At 43.1% G+C, this 13,459-nt stretch overlaps 1 protein-coding gene across 3 annotated transcripts in view; it reads right to left on the reverse strand.

Moving 5' to 3' along the window:
* The window catches only part of ABLIM3 (actin binding LIM protein family member 3), a 183,373-nt gene that overhangs the window by 69,722 nt on the left and 100,192 nt on the right, over positions 1-13,459 (reverse strand). For all 3 annotated transcript variants that reach the window (XM_081937106.1, XM_081937104.1, XM_081937105.1), the window contains exon 3: positions 5,497-5,680. In XM_081937106.1, coding sequence (XP_081793232.1) covers positions 5,497-5,680 — 184 coding nt within the window. The remainder of the gene's footprint in view (positions 1-5,496; positions 5,681-13,459) is intronic.

Consider the following 13,459-nt stretch of genomic DNA (forward strand, 5'->3'; position numbering starts at 1 on the left):
CCACAGAGAGATTTTTTCTTGGTTCATTCTACTAAGCAGTGGGGAAGGACCCTCTGTAAGCAGCTGTCATTTTTTAATGGAGTGTGCCCAAACTGCAGTTTCCTTAATGTCCAGGAAATTTAACTGAAACCTCATGCAATGCAAATATTTGTTTGGTTGATTGTTTCAAGTATTTATAATGTTATTCAATCACTTGATTCTGAGAAGTATACAGCAGAAATAAAATTTTAGCAGAAAACAACCCCAAATTGTTAAAAAAAACCCAATACCGTATATAAAACAGCAAGCCAAATGAAACAATTAAAATAACCAAAAGAGGACTCCAGGTCAGGACTTCATTGCTTTTCTAAAAGCAAACCAGTAGTATATTGCACAGAGATCACTCCAGACAATAGGAGCAGCCACTGAAAAGGGACACTTCCTAAATCCAATAAGATGACAGTGTTTAACAGAGGGACAGACAGATATACCTGAGAGCAGGCAGTTCTGCAATTTCAATACCCACTGGTCTCTTTTCCATCTTTCCCCTTATTTTGCTCTGTTTTTCTTCAACACATTGATGGTTTCAGTGCTTTCCTCACATCCCTATCTTGTCTTAGAAAAAGAAGTTGTGATAGAACACTGATTTTATTGCAGACATGATGATAGTTGAGGCAAACCTGCAGAACTGACTGTTTGACATCAAATATCATGGTTAAAGAACTGGCAACCCTCTCCCAGGCAGTTGAAGAATATAATGCAGACAGTGGTATACTTCAAAATACAAGAGTTTTCTTTTCACCCAGATAAGCAGATATTGCAAGAACTAGCAACAGCTATTATTTATGTGCACTCAAGTGTGCATGTATACAAAAGGAGATACACGAGATGGAATGGGCTGGAATATAAGACATGTGCACATAGGCACAGGTGTCCATATCTACCAGGAAAGGTGCTTGGTTAAATGATCAACTTATTTCCTGTAAAATGTAAAGACAAATGCTTGCTTTATTATAGTTAAGAAATAGTATTGACTCTCTCCCCCCCATATGATTAAACAAGGAAAATACTACAAAAGCTATCTGAACCCTAAGAAAAACCTTGAGAACTCCTAAAATATGATTATTCTTAAACACATCAACTCAGAACAATTAGTATTGATTGGCATACTTTAACTATACTTGACTTTAAATTAGTTAAACACTAGTAAGAGGATAACTATCTTCTCTATGAGCTTAAATGAATGGAGTTAATATTGTAATCTAGGTTTTTGAAGGAAGAGCCACTACTCTTAATTCATTATAGTGGCAGAAAAGATGAACTTAAGTTTGAATTGAGAAATGCAAACTAATTACTCCCCTCCTTAAAGACAGATAATTGGAGAAATTAACCCAGAGTGGAGGGTATTTACAGTAGCTAGTTGCAAAGGATAGTTCATTAGAATTAAGAGAAGGATTTTGTATTTCATTTAGATCAGGGTTTCTCAGGGATTGAAGGGAATATTTAAAGGGTGGTCGTTGCTACTATTTGTGCTACTGTTAGTTAAAGTAGTATTTATTTATTTTTATATAATAAATGTTTGGGAGATGATGGACAATATGAAATTTCATGAAGGGATCAATCAGCTGAAGCAATTGGGGACCCCCTACTCTAGATGTAAGGTTGTTTATAAAACACCTTGAACACCAAAGCTGAGAAGAATAGATTTATTTCAATGTATTAATTTTCCATGCAAAAGAATAAGGCTAACACTTTACTACACGCCAGTTTTAAAGCATGGGATCAAATAGGTGATCAGTTTCTATTGGTAGAAACAACAATCCCCCTCCCATAAAGTTTACACGAGGGAACTTCAATAGAAAGAGCTAAATTACAACCTGAGCATTAAGTACCAATTCTTAGCCTTTAACCCACCGCAACAAGTGATCAGTGTATATATGCTGGTCTTGTTGTATTCGGGTCTTTTCCCGTGTAAGATCTTACATAGGAAAAGACCCGAATACAACAAGACCAGCATACCTACACCCGTGAAAACCTACGAAAACATATATATATGCACACACCCTGATCACCCTGATCACTCCTTTTGTATACGCCCAGGTTGTGAAGAAAAAAATCTTTTGGAAAGTGATTGACATCAGACTTGCCAAACAGCTCACCTTTGCTCAATCCTCTGAGAAATCTAATCTGAGCATCATAGCCACTTTACTCAATTTGTAAATGTACCTCTACCTTGCTCAGCATTCCTCTTATCCTATACTTACACTCTATTGTGGTTTGTTACTATTGCCATTCAATACTGGGGCAACTTGGGAATTAACTTACCAGCTATTTCCTGGTAATGTTTGAAAGAAACAAATGGTATGGATAACGTCAATAATAATAATAACATGCTTACTTCCCACACTGGTATCACCCTACCTTGATGGTTAGTGATTGATGCTGGACTCATAATGCCATTTAGGCTAAGTGGAAAACAACCTTGGTTGCTACAGAAAGCGTGGTACAGATTCCACAACAAAGAAACTTCAGCTTAGTGTGCTGACAAAATACGGCATCGGTAATGGCATCAGTTTGTAGGCGTAGACACGAAAAGCTACTGGGGTTAATTTAAGGCTACCTTTTCCTGTCATTCACTGATACTTTTTCTTAATTCTAATGTTTCTCTAATACAAGACAAACATTAAAAAGACACAGTAATAGACCTGCCTTGCCAGAGGATTTCTGAAACCTAGAATCATTCATAGGTCACAACATTTTCACCACTCCCTTGAGAGAGCGCTAATCACCCTTCCTCTTGCAGGGACATCCAATTGAAACTCCAATTAATCATTAGATCTCCACTACAATCAGAATTAGCCCTACACTTGCTTCACACTTTCTTCATCTCATTAATGCCACATAATCATAACTTATGGAACCAGTTCCTGCCTAATTATATCCATCTTGTTCTCTCTGTGTAAAGTTATTGTCTGCAAATTGGGAACATGCATTTTATTGGTGATTCTCTCTTCCTTTAGAGAAATGACAAATGTACACCACGACTTTTGTTAGGAAGATGCAGACTTCTTCCCAGCAGCCTCTGCAGAAATCACTTTTTTTTTACAACAATTCAGTTTGCAATTTGGTGCTCCCTTCCCTAGCAACTGCCTCCACTGCCAGTAAAGACAGCTGCAATCAGACAACTGCTATAAGAACCTACAGAACTGTATGGGAGGTACCATTGACGACAAGGGCTGTTATATGTTCTTCATGTCTTTATGCTTTCTAATACCTTTTTTTACATTAAAGATTTAACTTGCAATGGGGATTGAAAAAAGCAAAGCAACATTTTTTTTCCAGGGAGGCAATTTAATTAGACTAGGGCAGAAAGACAGGATGGTGGAAGCTTTTCATCATATTCCCCCTCCTTTGCCATTGTGATTTACTTTGTTTTGCTTTTTAATTATCAGTTGCATTTCTATCTCAATATTTAAGTATCAAACCAGTTAGAAACAATATTCAAACACCATATTTGAGTCTTTGTTGCTGACACAGGATCAAATTTGGGGAAATAATTAGGCTAAATGGAATTTTCCTGCCATTAGTTTCACTTCTAAACAATCTATACATTTTATAGAGGCCTCTGCCTAGAATTTCTTTCATATATAGCTGCTTCATCTTTCAGTGGAGCTTTCACTAGTATCATTGCTGGTGAAGGAACATGGCAGTTCAAAGCTAACACATGGAAAGATATCATATGAAGAATAGCAATAGCACTTACACTTATACACTGCTCCATAATGCTTTATGGCCCTTTCTAAGTGGTTTACAGAGTCAGACCCCAACAATCTGGGTCCTCATTTTACTGACCTTGGGAGGATGGAAGGTTGAATCAATCTTGAGCAGGTCAAGATCAAACTTCTGGCAGTCATCAGAATTAGTCTGCAATACTACATTCTAACTACTGCACCATCATGGCTGCTCTAACCATTGCACTACCACGGCTGTTCTAACTGCTGCACTGCCACGGCTTTTACCGTGGTGCTTAGGATAGCATCACATATTTTGGAAAGCATTTTTTGAGACAACGCACATGCTTCCTCTCTCTCTCACTCAGTATAAGCAGAAGCTGCTGATGTCAAGTTTTAGAAGATACAGGTGACCAGAAGAAAGTACAGATAGTCCTTGACTTATGACCACAATAGAGCCAAAATTTTATGTTGTTAAGCGAGACAGTTGCTCAGTGAATTTTGTACCAATTTGCAACTTTTTAAAAAAACCACAGTTGTTAAGTGAAATATTGCAGTTGTTAAGTGAACCTGGTTTCCCCCTGGGCTTTGTTTGTCAGAAGATCAAAAAAGCTGATCACCCCAGGACATTGCAATTGTCATGAATATATGCCACTTGCCAAGTGTCCAAATTTTGATCACGTGGCGTTGGGGGCAATGGTTGTAAGTGCAAGAAAATGGTCATAAGGCACTTTTTCTAGTGCCGTTGTAACTTCAAACGGTCACTATCCAAATGGTTGTAAGTTGGGGACTACCTGCAATTCTTGCAGTAACAGAGAATATATGTAGCCCAGGATTGAATTTTTGCACTTGTTTTTCTTCTTCGAGATCTTTCATTGCCATGTTGGTAATATCAGCTTTTTGACCAGTTGCTGAAAAGGCAAGATTTTTATGTGCAGGATAAATTATTTGGCAAATAAGATAAAAGAAAAGGAAACAAAACACCCGCTGATGTTGAATTCCAGAGCAGCACATAAGGCTAGAAAGAAAATACATTTAGGCAGCCACCTAATTTCAGGAGAAGATCTGCCAAATAAGGAGTAAATTCTAAGGGTTTAGGCTAAGCTTCTCTTGCAACTGCTGGATTGAGATCAAACCTTGGCATCAGCTGATACGATATTCCAATCTAGATTCTGTTTTTCCCAAACTACAAAAATCACTTTTGACAATCCTACCCTCCCCCTTGCCTGATCAAATGCAGATAAAATGCAGAGGCAATGTACAGATAGTCCTTGACTTACAACAGTCAAGGACTGTTTAGTGACAGTTCAGAGTTACAATGGCAGTGAAAAATATGAATTATGACTGTTTTTCTCAGTTACAACCTTTGCAGCATCCCCATAATCATGTGATCAAAATTCAGACACTTGGCAATTGCTCACTGTTGCAGGGTTCCAAGTCATGTGACCCTCTTGTGCGACCTTCTGACAAGCAAATGGGGGAAGCCAAATTCACTTAAGTTAGAAAGTGGCTTTCTAACTTATCAACTGCGATGGTTCACTTAACAACTGTAGCAAGAAAGGTCATAAAACAGGGCAAAGCTCACTTAACAAATGTCTCACTTAGCGATGGAAATTTTGGGCTCAAGGGCGGCCGTAAGTCAAGGACTACCAGCCTACTGAATTGCAACAAAGCCATAATGCAATCTGTGGTTTTACACAAGTACTGCAACTTTCCCCAAAGGGGATTCTGCTCACCATTGTCACTCCTGAGGGGTTCACACATTGCTGTTAGATAGTTGACTCACCTGCACATGCTGCACACAAAGCACTTGGGATGGTAAGTCCGGCCCAAGGCTGAGATAACCTCTCCAGTGATGAAGTCCTGGCAGCTGTCACAGCGGGTGCCATAGAGCTGCTGGTAGTCGTGGGTGCAGATGTATTCCCCATTTTTAAAGAAGAAGCCAGACTGAGCTAGATCACAGCCACACACTAGAGAGGGGAAAGTACATGCAAAGACAGGAAAGTCAGTCCTTTCATCTCTCCAAATAGGCACCTTTCTCTTAAAACAAACAAACAAACAAACAGATGCTTCTTGAGGTGCCATCATAAGGATGGGGTCTCTGGGTCATACAGGTCGTGGTTGTCCCAAAGGCGCTTTTTCAAGAGGTAATGGAACTTTCTTTCTTTTTTTCTTTTGAAGACGTTTCGCTTCTCATCCAAGAAGTTTCTTCAGCTCTGACAAGATAGTGGGGAATGGAAGGATTTATATTCCTTGCAGTCAGCTGGTCATCTGCATCCTTTTGGAGGGGACTTTTAGCTGTACAATTTGGGATGGACACTCTTTGAATGGTGTGGGAGTAGGAAAGGATTTCCAGAGGGGAAAAAAATTGCAGACTACAGGAACCAGGAGCACTACTCAGGTGACCCTGAGGACACAGATAAACTCCAAGTGCTTCAAGGATCCTCTAAAAGGATGCAAATGACCAGCTGTCTGCGAGGAATATAAATCCTTCCATTCCCAACTATCCTGTTAGAGCCAAAGAAGCTTCTTGGATGAAAAATGAAATGTCTTCAAAAGAAAAAAACAAGAAAGTTCAGTTGTCTCTTGAAAAAGCACCTCTGGGACATCTAGGAGCTAAACTCTGCCCACCCTGCATAGCCATGGTGAATGGCTCCACATTTTGTATAGTATTTTTATTGGCAACAGCTCCATTGCTTTTTCCTAAATATAAAAGTTGTGTTTCTTCCATAAATCATAACAACAGAAGGGAGGTCTTTCAATCTAAACCCCTGCTCAAGCAGGAGACCCTGTACCATTTCAGATGAACAGTTGTCCAATCTCTTCTTTAAAATCTTCAGTGTTGTAGCACCTAAAACATCACTTCTGAAGAAGACCAAATACAGGAGGACCAGCCATGCTTAGGAATTCCCATCAGCCAGTCTGTCAAAGCTGACTTCATTCTTATATCTATGACCGCTGGCTTCCAGGTCATTTCTAATCTCAACTCAATGTACTTGGCCATTCATTTTGCAAATTGAAATGGCTTAAATGTATCTGCGGAATCACCTCCTTTCAACTCAGCCTATTCCGGCTCTCTAGTATCTAAATATTAGATAAAGCAGCCTGAAGCGGGATTATCTGAAGCAGCCACCTGTTTTTTATCCCATCGCTGACACCTGAGGCTTGATTGGTGCTGGTATGTGAGAGGGTCTTTCCGTGCGCGGCTTTGGCAGGCCCTGCCTCAGGAAATCCTTTGGCTTCTCCCTGATGACAATCTCCCTGATCAAGCTTGAAAGCTTTTCTGCTCCAGCATGCCTTCAGCCAGTTTCTGCCTCCTGGTCTGTCAGTTCCATCTTTGCTATCCAAATTACATTTTCTGCTCTCTGTTTTGGTTTATTGACTTTTTCATGTACATATTTGCTGTGGTTGTCAAGGGCCACAGTGTGTGTGTGTGTGTGTGTGTACCCATGTGTGCGTGATCACATTATGCAATGCTTTCCTAAAGTGAGGGTGTGTCTAATGAGTGCTTATGTGTAGGAGACAGTGGAAAACAATCTTTTGAAAACAAGTTGGGCAGGAAGCAACCCAGAATTATTACGTTGGTACAAGGCTGCTTTGGTAGTCTCACTGCCCACTCTGGATGACTGACAGTGGGCAGTGTGATCTGAGCACACTGATGAACTCCCTATGTGAAAGGTCTATCTGGTGTGTTAAAAGTGCACCAGTGTTCTCTGATGTACAAATCACTAGTAGATACAAGTGCCTGAACCAGTTTTCAGTTTCTTTGCAATGACAGACTCCAAGTCACCTGAGTGAAAAAAATTATTGAATAGTGAGGCTAAACTTTCTTCCTTCGTTCTGCCAACCTACCCTGCCCTTTACCAAGCAGTATCTTCTCATCCCCCATCTCTGCCCCCTATAGACTCTAGGAGGGCAAGATACTTCTTGTGGCCTTCTAAAATACCACCGGTGTGTGGTTAGCACCGTGCAGTGAAAATAAGGCAAGGTTTGGGGTGGGGGAGATGTTATGAAGGGAAATTTCTGTTGAGAGAAAGCCTGACCTGGGGAATTGTTTGTGAGCCTTGGTGCACGACGGCAGCAAGATGTGCCCTTTTTGATTGACTACAAGCAGACAGGTTGAGAGGCTGAGTAGGCTAGCAGAGGAGCCACTGGTATATTGGATCTTTAATGGCAACTAGTGAGAAATACATCGAGTAGGGTTCTTGTCTTTTGAGAGACCTTGGCCTATAATTCCCCAGTGAGGCAATGGAAAGAAACAAACTGGCAAAGCAGTGAAGAAATGGCTCAATTACTACACTCACATGCCATGGCCCACTGAAAGACAGATAGTCTGATAGTCTGGGTCTTATAAAATTCTGCTGGTAGCCCATCCAGGCCTGGGGCCTTCCCGTTCTTTTGTTTTTTAAGTGCTTTGGTTAGCTCTATCATAGTTATTTTGCCTTCTGGCATTGTTACAGTTTCTTTGGGTATCTGGTGTAAATTGGCTTCCTGTAAGTATTGTTTCACTCTTGCCTCTTCTGTATTCTCATGCTCATATAGTTTACATTAGTAATCTTGTATAATTTTTTTCTTCTCTTCATTCCCATAACAGGTTTACCCTTGATCATCCATTAACTGTAGTATCTTCTTTGAGTCTCTCTCTTTTCTCAGTTTGAGAAGTAGTTTTTGAAGTACTTTGCCATTTTTCAGTCACACAGGCAAACTTGCCTCAATTTGCCGATGTCATTCGGTATTCTCCAATATATCCAGTTCCCAGTGAGCATACATTGGGAAATTTTACTCCCATGAGATTTGGAAAACCCAAACTGGGATAAGTTCCTGAAAAAGTTTGGAGTGGAAGAGGGAAGACTACATTTATTTTTCAAGTATGTTTTCCTGGGAAGGTTAAAAAGATGAATGGGACCAAGATAAAGGAATAACGGGAACATGACCAATGCTGAATTTAATTTAAAAAAACAGAGTTCATTCATTTTCATCCCACACCTACATGCTGCTTTTTACCTTGCCTTAAGTTCTTTGCATTTTTCACCTCTGTCCTTTCGATGATCTGATCACCTTCATCCAACTACAACTTTCCCAATCTTCTCATTCCTTTCAATCCATTCAGTCATCTTTAATATACATAATGCACAATCTGATCCTCACTGACCAAAACACCCCCATATATTTTGTTGGTACACAATCCCGTATTAATTCTTCAGTCTTCTCTTCTTGCATTTTGCCACACAACTGCCATTGCATTCTATTTGTTTTTATGTTTCTCCTGATATACGCAATACTGATTTCCATACAACAAATTTGATAGAAGTGCATTCTTACATGCAGGTACTTTCATTTTTCACATTCATCTCACGTTATCAGAGATGTTCTGTAAATCAATATTTGTACATTCCCACGTTCATGCACTTCTCCTTCTGCTAAGGAACAAAAAGCTTTGCTACTTCCCTTTTGAGCTCTTTTGATTAGAATTCTGATAAACAATTTCCAGGTGTGCTAAACAAACTAATTCCCTGTAATTCATTTTTGTTACTGCTTCCTTTGTGTCAGAGAACAATAATGACATCCCTTCTATTGTCAGGCATAAATACACACACATACGCCTGTTGTGAGCGGCCATTCCATAATGAGACCACATTCCTACATAGTACTTGGCTTATGTCCATTCATTCAGTGACCATTACAATTACGGCTGGAAAAAAATGGATGTATGACCGAATCTAGAAGCTCTGGCTTTTAGCAACTCCATGGTCATGTGATTGCAATCCAAATGCTCAGATCCTCGGCTTGCAATTATAAGGTTGCAGACAGTGCTGGCTTATCACAGGTAAAGGGAAGCCAGCAGTCAAGGTGCAAGTCATTCCAATAAGTCACTCTTGCTTTTTCTTCCGCCTGTAGCCCCATCATCACCTCACCCACACAGGGCCTGCACTGACCTTCTCAAATCCTCCCCTAGCCTCTCCTGACTTGCAAGCGGCCTGCAATTGTCTTCCCAGCCCCTTAATTGTATCTTGTTAGATACTAGCTACAATTATAATTGTTTCCACCAAGGTCCTCTGTTCCGGCGGGAACAGAGGTTTAATCTCATTGGTTGAAGGGTCTGACAGCTCCCTATAAAAGGGCTACTGTCAAACTCAACCTTCCCTGGATTGTACATACTTGTTCTGTTACAATAAAGAGCTGTTGTTGCCTTTAGCCTGAGTGTGCCTTTCCATTACCCGATCTAACATATCTAGACTGCACTGGCCTTACCCAACCCTTGCAGCCCTCTCAGGCTCCTCACCTGGCTGGGACTCATTTCATGACCTGTGCATCTTGGGGTTTTACAACAGCAACTAAGACTGCTGAGACTGCCATTGCCAAACGATATGGTCACATGATGTTAGATATTAGCATATATCGTAGGAAGTCTCCTCTCTGGTCCGCTGCTACAGCGGGAAACAGGTATCGTTCTGATTGGTCGAGGGGCGTACCCGATCCCTATAAAAGGGGAAACCTCCGACCACAGAGTAAGCTGGATCACTACTACTACTAATAAAGAGCTGTTAAGTCACTTCAGTCTGTTCTCTCGTTGCCCAGATCTAACATTGGCGACGAGGGTGGGATCGAGAGACAGATAGGACGAAGAACGCTACCTCCAGAATCTCCGGATTTGATCCAGCCTAGGAATTCGGCAGAAATTCCGGCAGCCATCTCAGGTCACCACAGCGCGGCAAATTCAAACGAGAGAAGATGGCAATGCACACTCCCCCTGCTCCATTCGACCCAGCAAACGACGAATGGGAAGCCTTCATGATTCGTTTCGAGTGTTTTCTCGAAGCGAACGAATACACGGGGATCACCGACGCCCAGAAGAAAAACATCTTCCTCGGCTACTGCGAAAAAGAAGTCTTCTACACGGCCAGAGACCTCCCCGCGCCTACTCCAATACAGGCAGTATCATGGACGGCGTTGCAACAGGCTCTACAAACTCATTACGCGCCAAAACCTTCCCGCCATGTTTGCCACCAAGCATTCAACACGAGGAACCAGAAGGTGGGAGAATCTATCAACCAGTACGTTGCAGCTCTACGAAAAGCAGCCACACATTGTGGATTCAGAGACCTGGATGAGCAGATTATGGATCGACTCAATAGCGGGCTGAGAGACATTTCCCTACAAAAACGGCTGTTAGCCAAAACCAATTTAAGCCTACAGATTGTACTCGACGAGGCAAGAGCTTCAGAAGCAGCAGACAGATCAGCGGAGACAATTCAACGCAGATTCAACACAGGCCAGCCAGCGCCAAGACACACCAGAGTCCACTACGAGGACACCATTCCAGATTTCGAGGATCCCAAGCTCGAGGAAAGTCACCTGATGAAGAGCAGTCACGTGAGACCTGGGGGGAGACCCGGATTCCGTTTGCCGCCCTGCGCAAGCTGCGGAGGGAATCACCCCCGGTCTACCTGTAGGTTCAGGAACGTTGTTTGTTCGCACTGCAACAAACTTGGGCACATCGCACAAGTGTGCCGGAGCGAAGTCCCTGCCTCAAGGCAGCCACCCATGTACCACCTACAGAAGCCCAACCCAGGGGCTTGGCGAAATCAAAAAGGGCGCCCAGAGAGAAATCCACATGTGTTTACCCAGAGAGAAAATTCCCAAAGAGCTGAGCGGGCGTATCCCCAGAGAGATTACACACAAAGAGCTGAAAGAGCGTTCTATCAAGACGCTCAACGAGAGTATTTTTAGGATACAGATGCTGAGATAGAGTTGACCCAGAGAGAGGAGTTGCGAACGTATCTCACCACGATAAGTCAGGTCCGCACCAAGCGGCCAAAAAAGCTGAAAGTCACAGTCCTCTTGGAGGGCTCACCTTGCGAGCTAGAAGTTGACACAGGATCGTCCCTGACGATCATTTCATGGGCATCCATGAAACAGGCTATCCCTAGCCTCAAAAAGAGCCAACTACGTGTTCCAGACATCCTGCTGCAAGACTACCAGGGGAACCAAGTCCCCATCGTGGGCCAGGGCACATTCCAGATCCGTTTTAAGGACATCGTAGCCCAGCTGCCCGTGACCGTCGCCACCGCACCATTACAGAACCTTCTAGGACTAGATTGGTTTGAAGCCTTGGGGCTGGAAGTCACCGGGATCAACAGCATGGAGAACAGCAGCGCTGAGCAGATCTTTAAGGAGTTCGAGGATGTGTTCAGCCCCGGTCTTGGTAAGTATGTGGGTAAACCAATCTCATTCAACTTAGACCCCAAAGTGGCGCCAATCCGACTTAAACCGAGACGAGTGCCTTTTGCACTCCGCCCAAAAATAGATAAGGAAATAGATAAGCTAGTGGAACAAGGAATCCTTGAGCCGGTGGATCACGCGCGCTGGGAAACGCCCATTGTGACCCCAGTTAAGCCAGATGGGTCAGTCTGCATCTGCGCGGACTATAAATGCACAATTAATGTCGCACTACAACAAAGCGCATATCCTGTGCCAGTAGTTCAGCACTTATTGCACTCGTTGGGGCCAGGAAAGATATTTGCAAAGTTAGACATGGCACAAGCTTACCAGCAATTGCCCGTGGACAGCACCACAGCGGAGGCCCAAACTATAGTGACGCATAGAGGGGCATTCAAATGCAACCGGCTGCAATTCGGTGTGAGCATTGCTCCAGGTTTGTTCCAGAGCGTCATGGAACGGCTTTTGCAAGGGATACCGGGAGTCGTCCCCTATTTCGACGACATCTTGGTGTCCGCTGCAAATGAGGAGCAATTAAATAAAAGAGTCAGAACTGTTTTGGCCAGAATCAGAGAGAAGGGTCTCCGCCTTAAAAAAGAAAAATGCCAAATTAACGTGCCTAGCGTAGAATTCCTGGGATATAGAATCGATGGCCAGGGAATACACCCCACTTCAAAGAAAATTAAGGCGATCCAGGACGCCCCCACACCACGTAACCAGACCGAGCTGCAGGCCTTCCTCGGACTACTTAACTTCTACAGCGTTTTTCTGAGACAGAAGGCGACCGTTGCTGAGCCGCTACATCGACTACGCCAGCGAAACGCACCATGGAGATGGGGACGATCCGAAGCAGCAGCTTTTGCCGGGGTAAAGCGCCTGCTCACCACTGACTCGCTGTTAGTCCAATACAGCCAGACACTACCGCTAGTATTGACCTGCGACGCATCACCCTTTGGAGTCGGCGCAGTCCTTAGCCACAGGATGCCAGTCGGAAAAGAAGCACCCATCGCTTTCTACTCTAGAACTCTTTCATCGGCCGAGAGGAACTACAGCCAGATGGACAGGGAAGCGTTAGCTGCTGTAGCTGGAGTAAAACGTTTCCATGAATACCTCTACGGCCGCGATTTTGAACTAATTACTGATCACAAACCGCTGTTGGGACTTTTGGCGGGAAACCGCCCCACCCCGGTCTCCCTCTCTCCACGCATGACCAGGTGGACTGTTTTCCTGGCTGCGTACTCCTACAAGTTAATTCATCGACCGGGCTCCACTCTAGAACACGCAGACGCACTCAGCCGTTGCCCACTACCGGACCTTTTGCCAGACCCCACTCCCGAAGTACCGGTGTTGCTCATTGACTGTTTGGACTCTGGACCGGTTTCTTCCTGCGACGTTGCAAGGTTCTCCTCTAAAGACAGTTTAATAAAGCAAGTTCAAACTTGGGTTTGGAGGGGGTGGCCGAAGGGAAACGTGGGCCCAGAATTCAAAGTGTTTTGGTCAAAACGGGACGAACTCTCAGTGTTACAAGG

This window comes from Natrix helvetica (assembly GCF_964273705.1).
Source record: "Natrix helvetica genome assembly, chromosome: 1".
NCBI classification, from domain to species: domain Eukaryota; kingdom Metazoa; phylum Chordata; class Lepidosauria; order Squamata; family Natricidae; genus Natrix; species Natrix helvetica.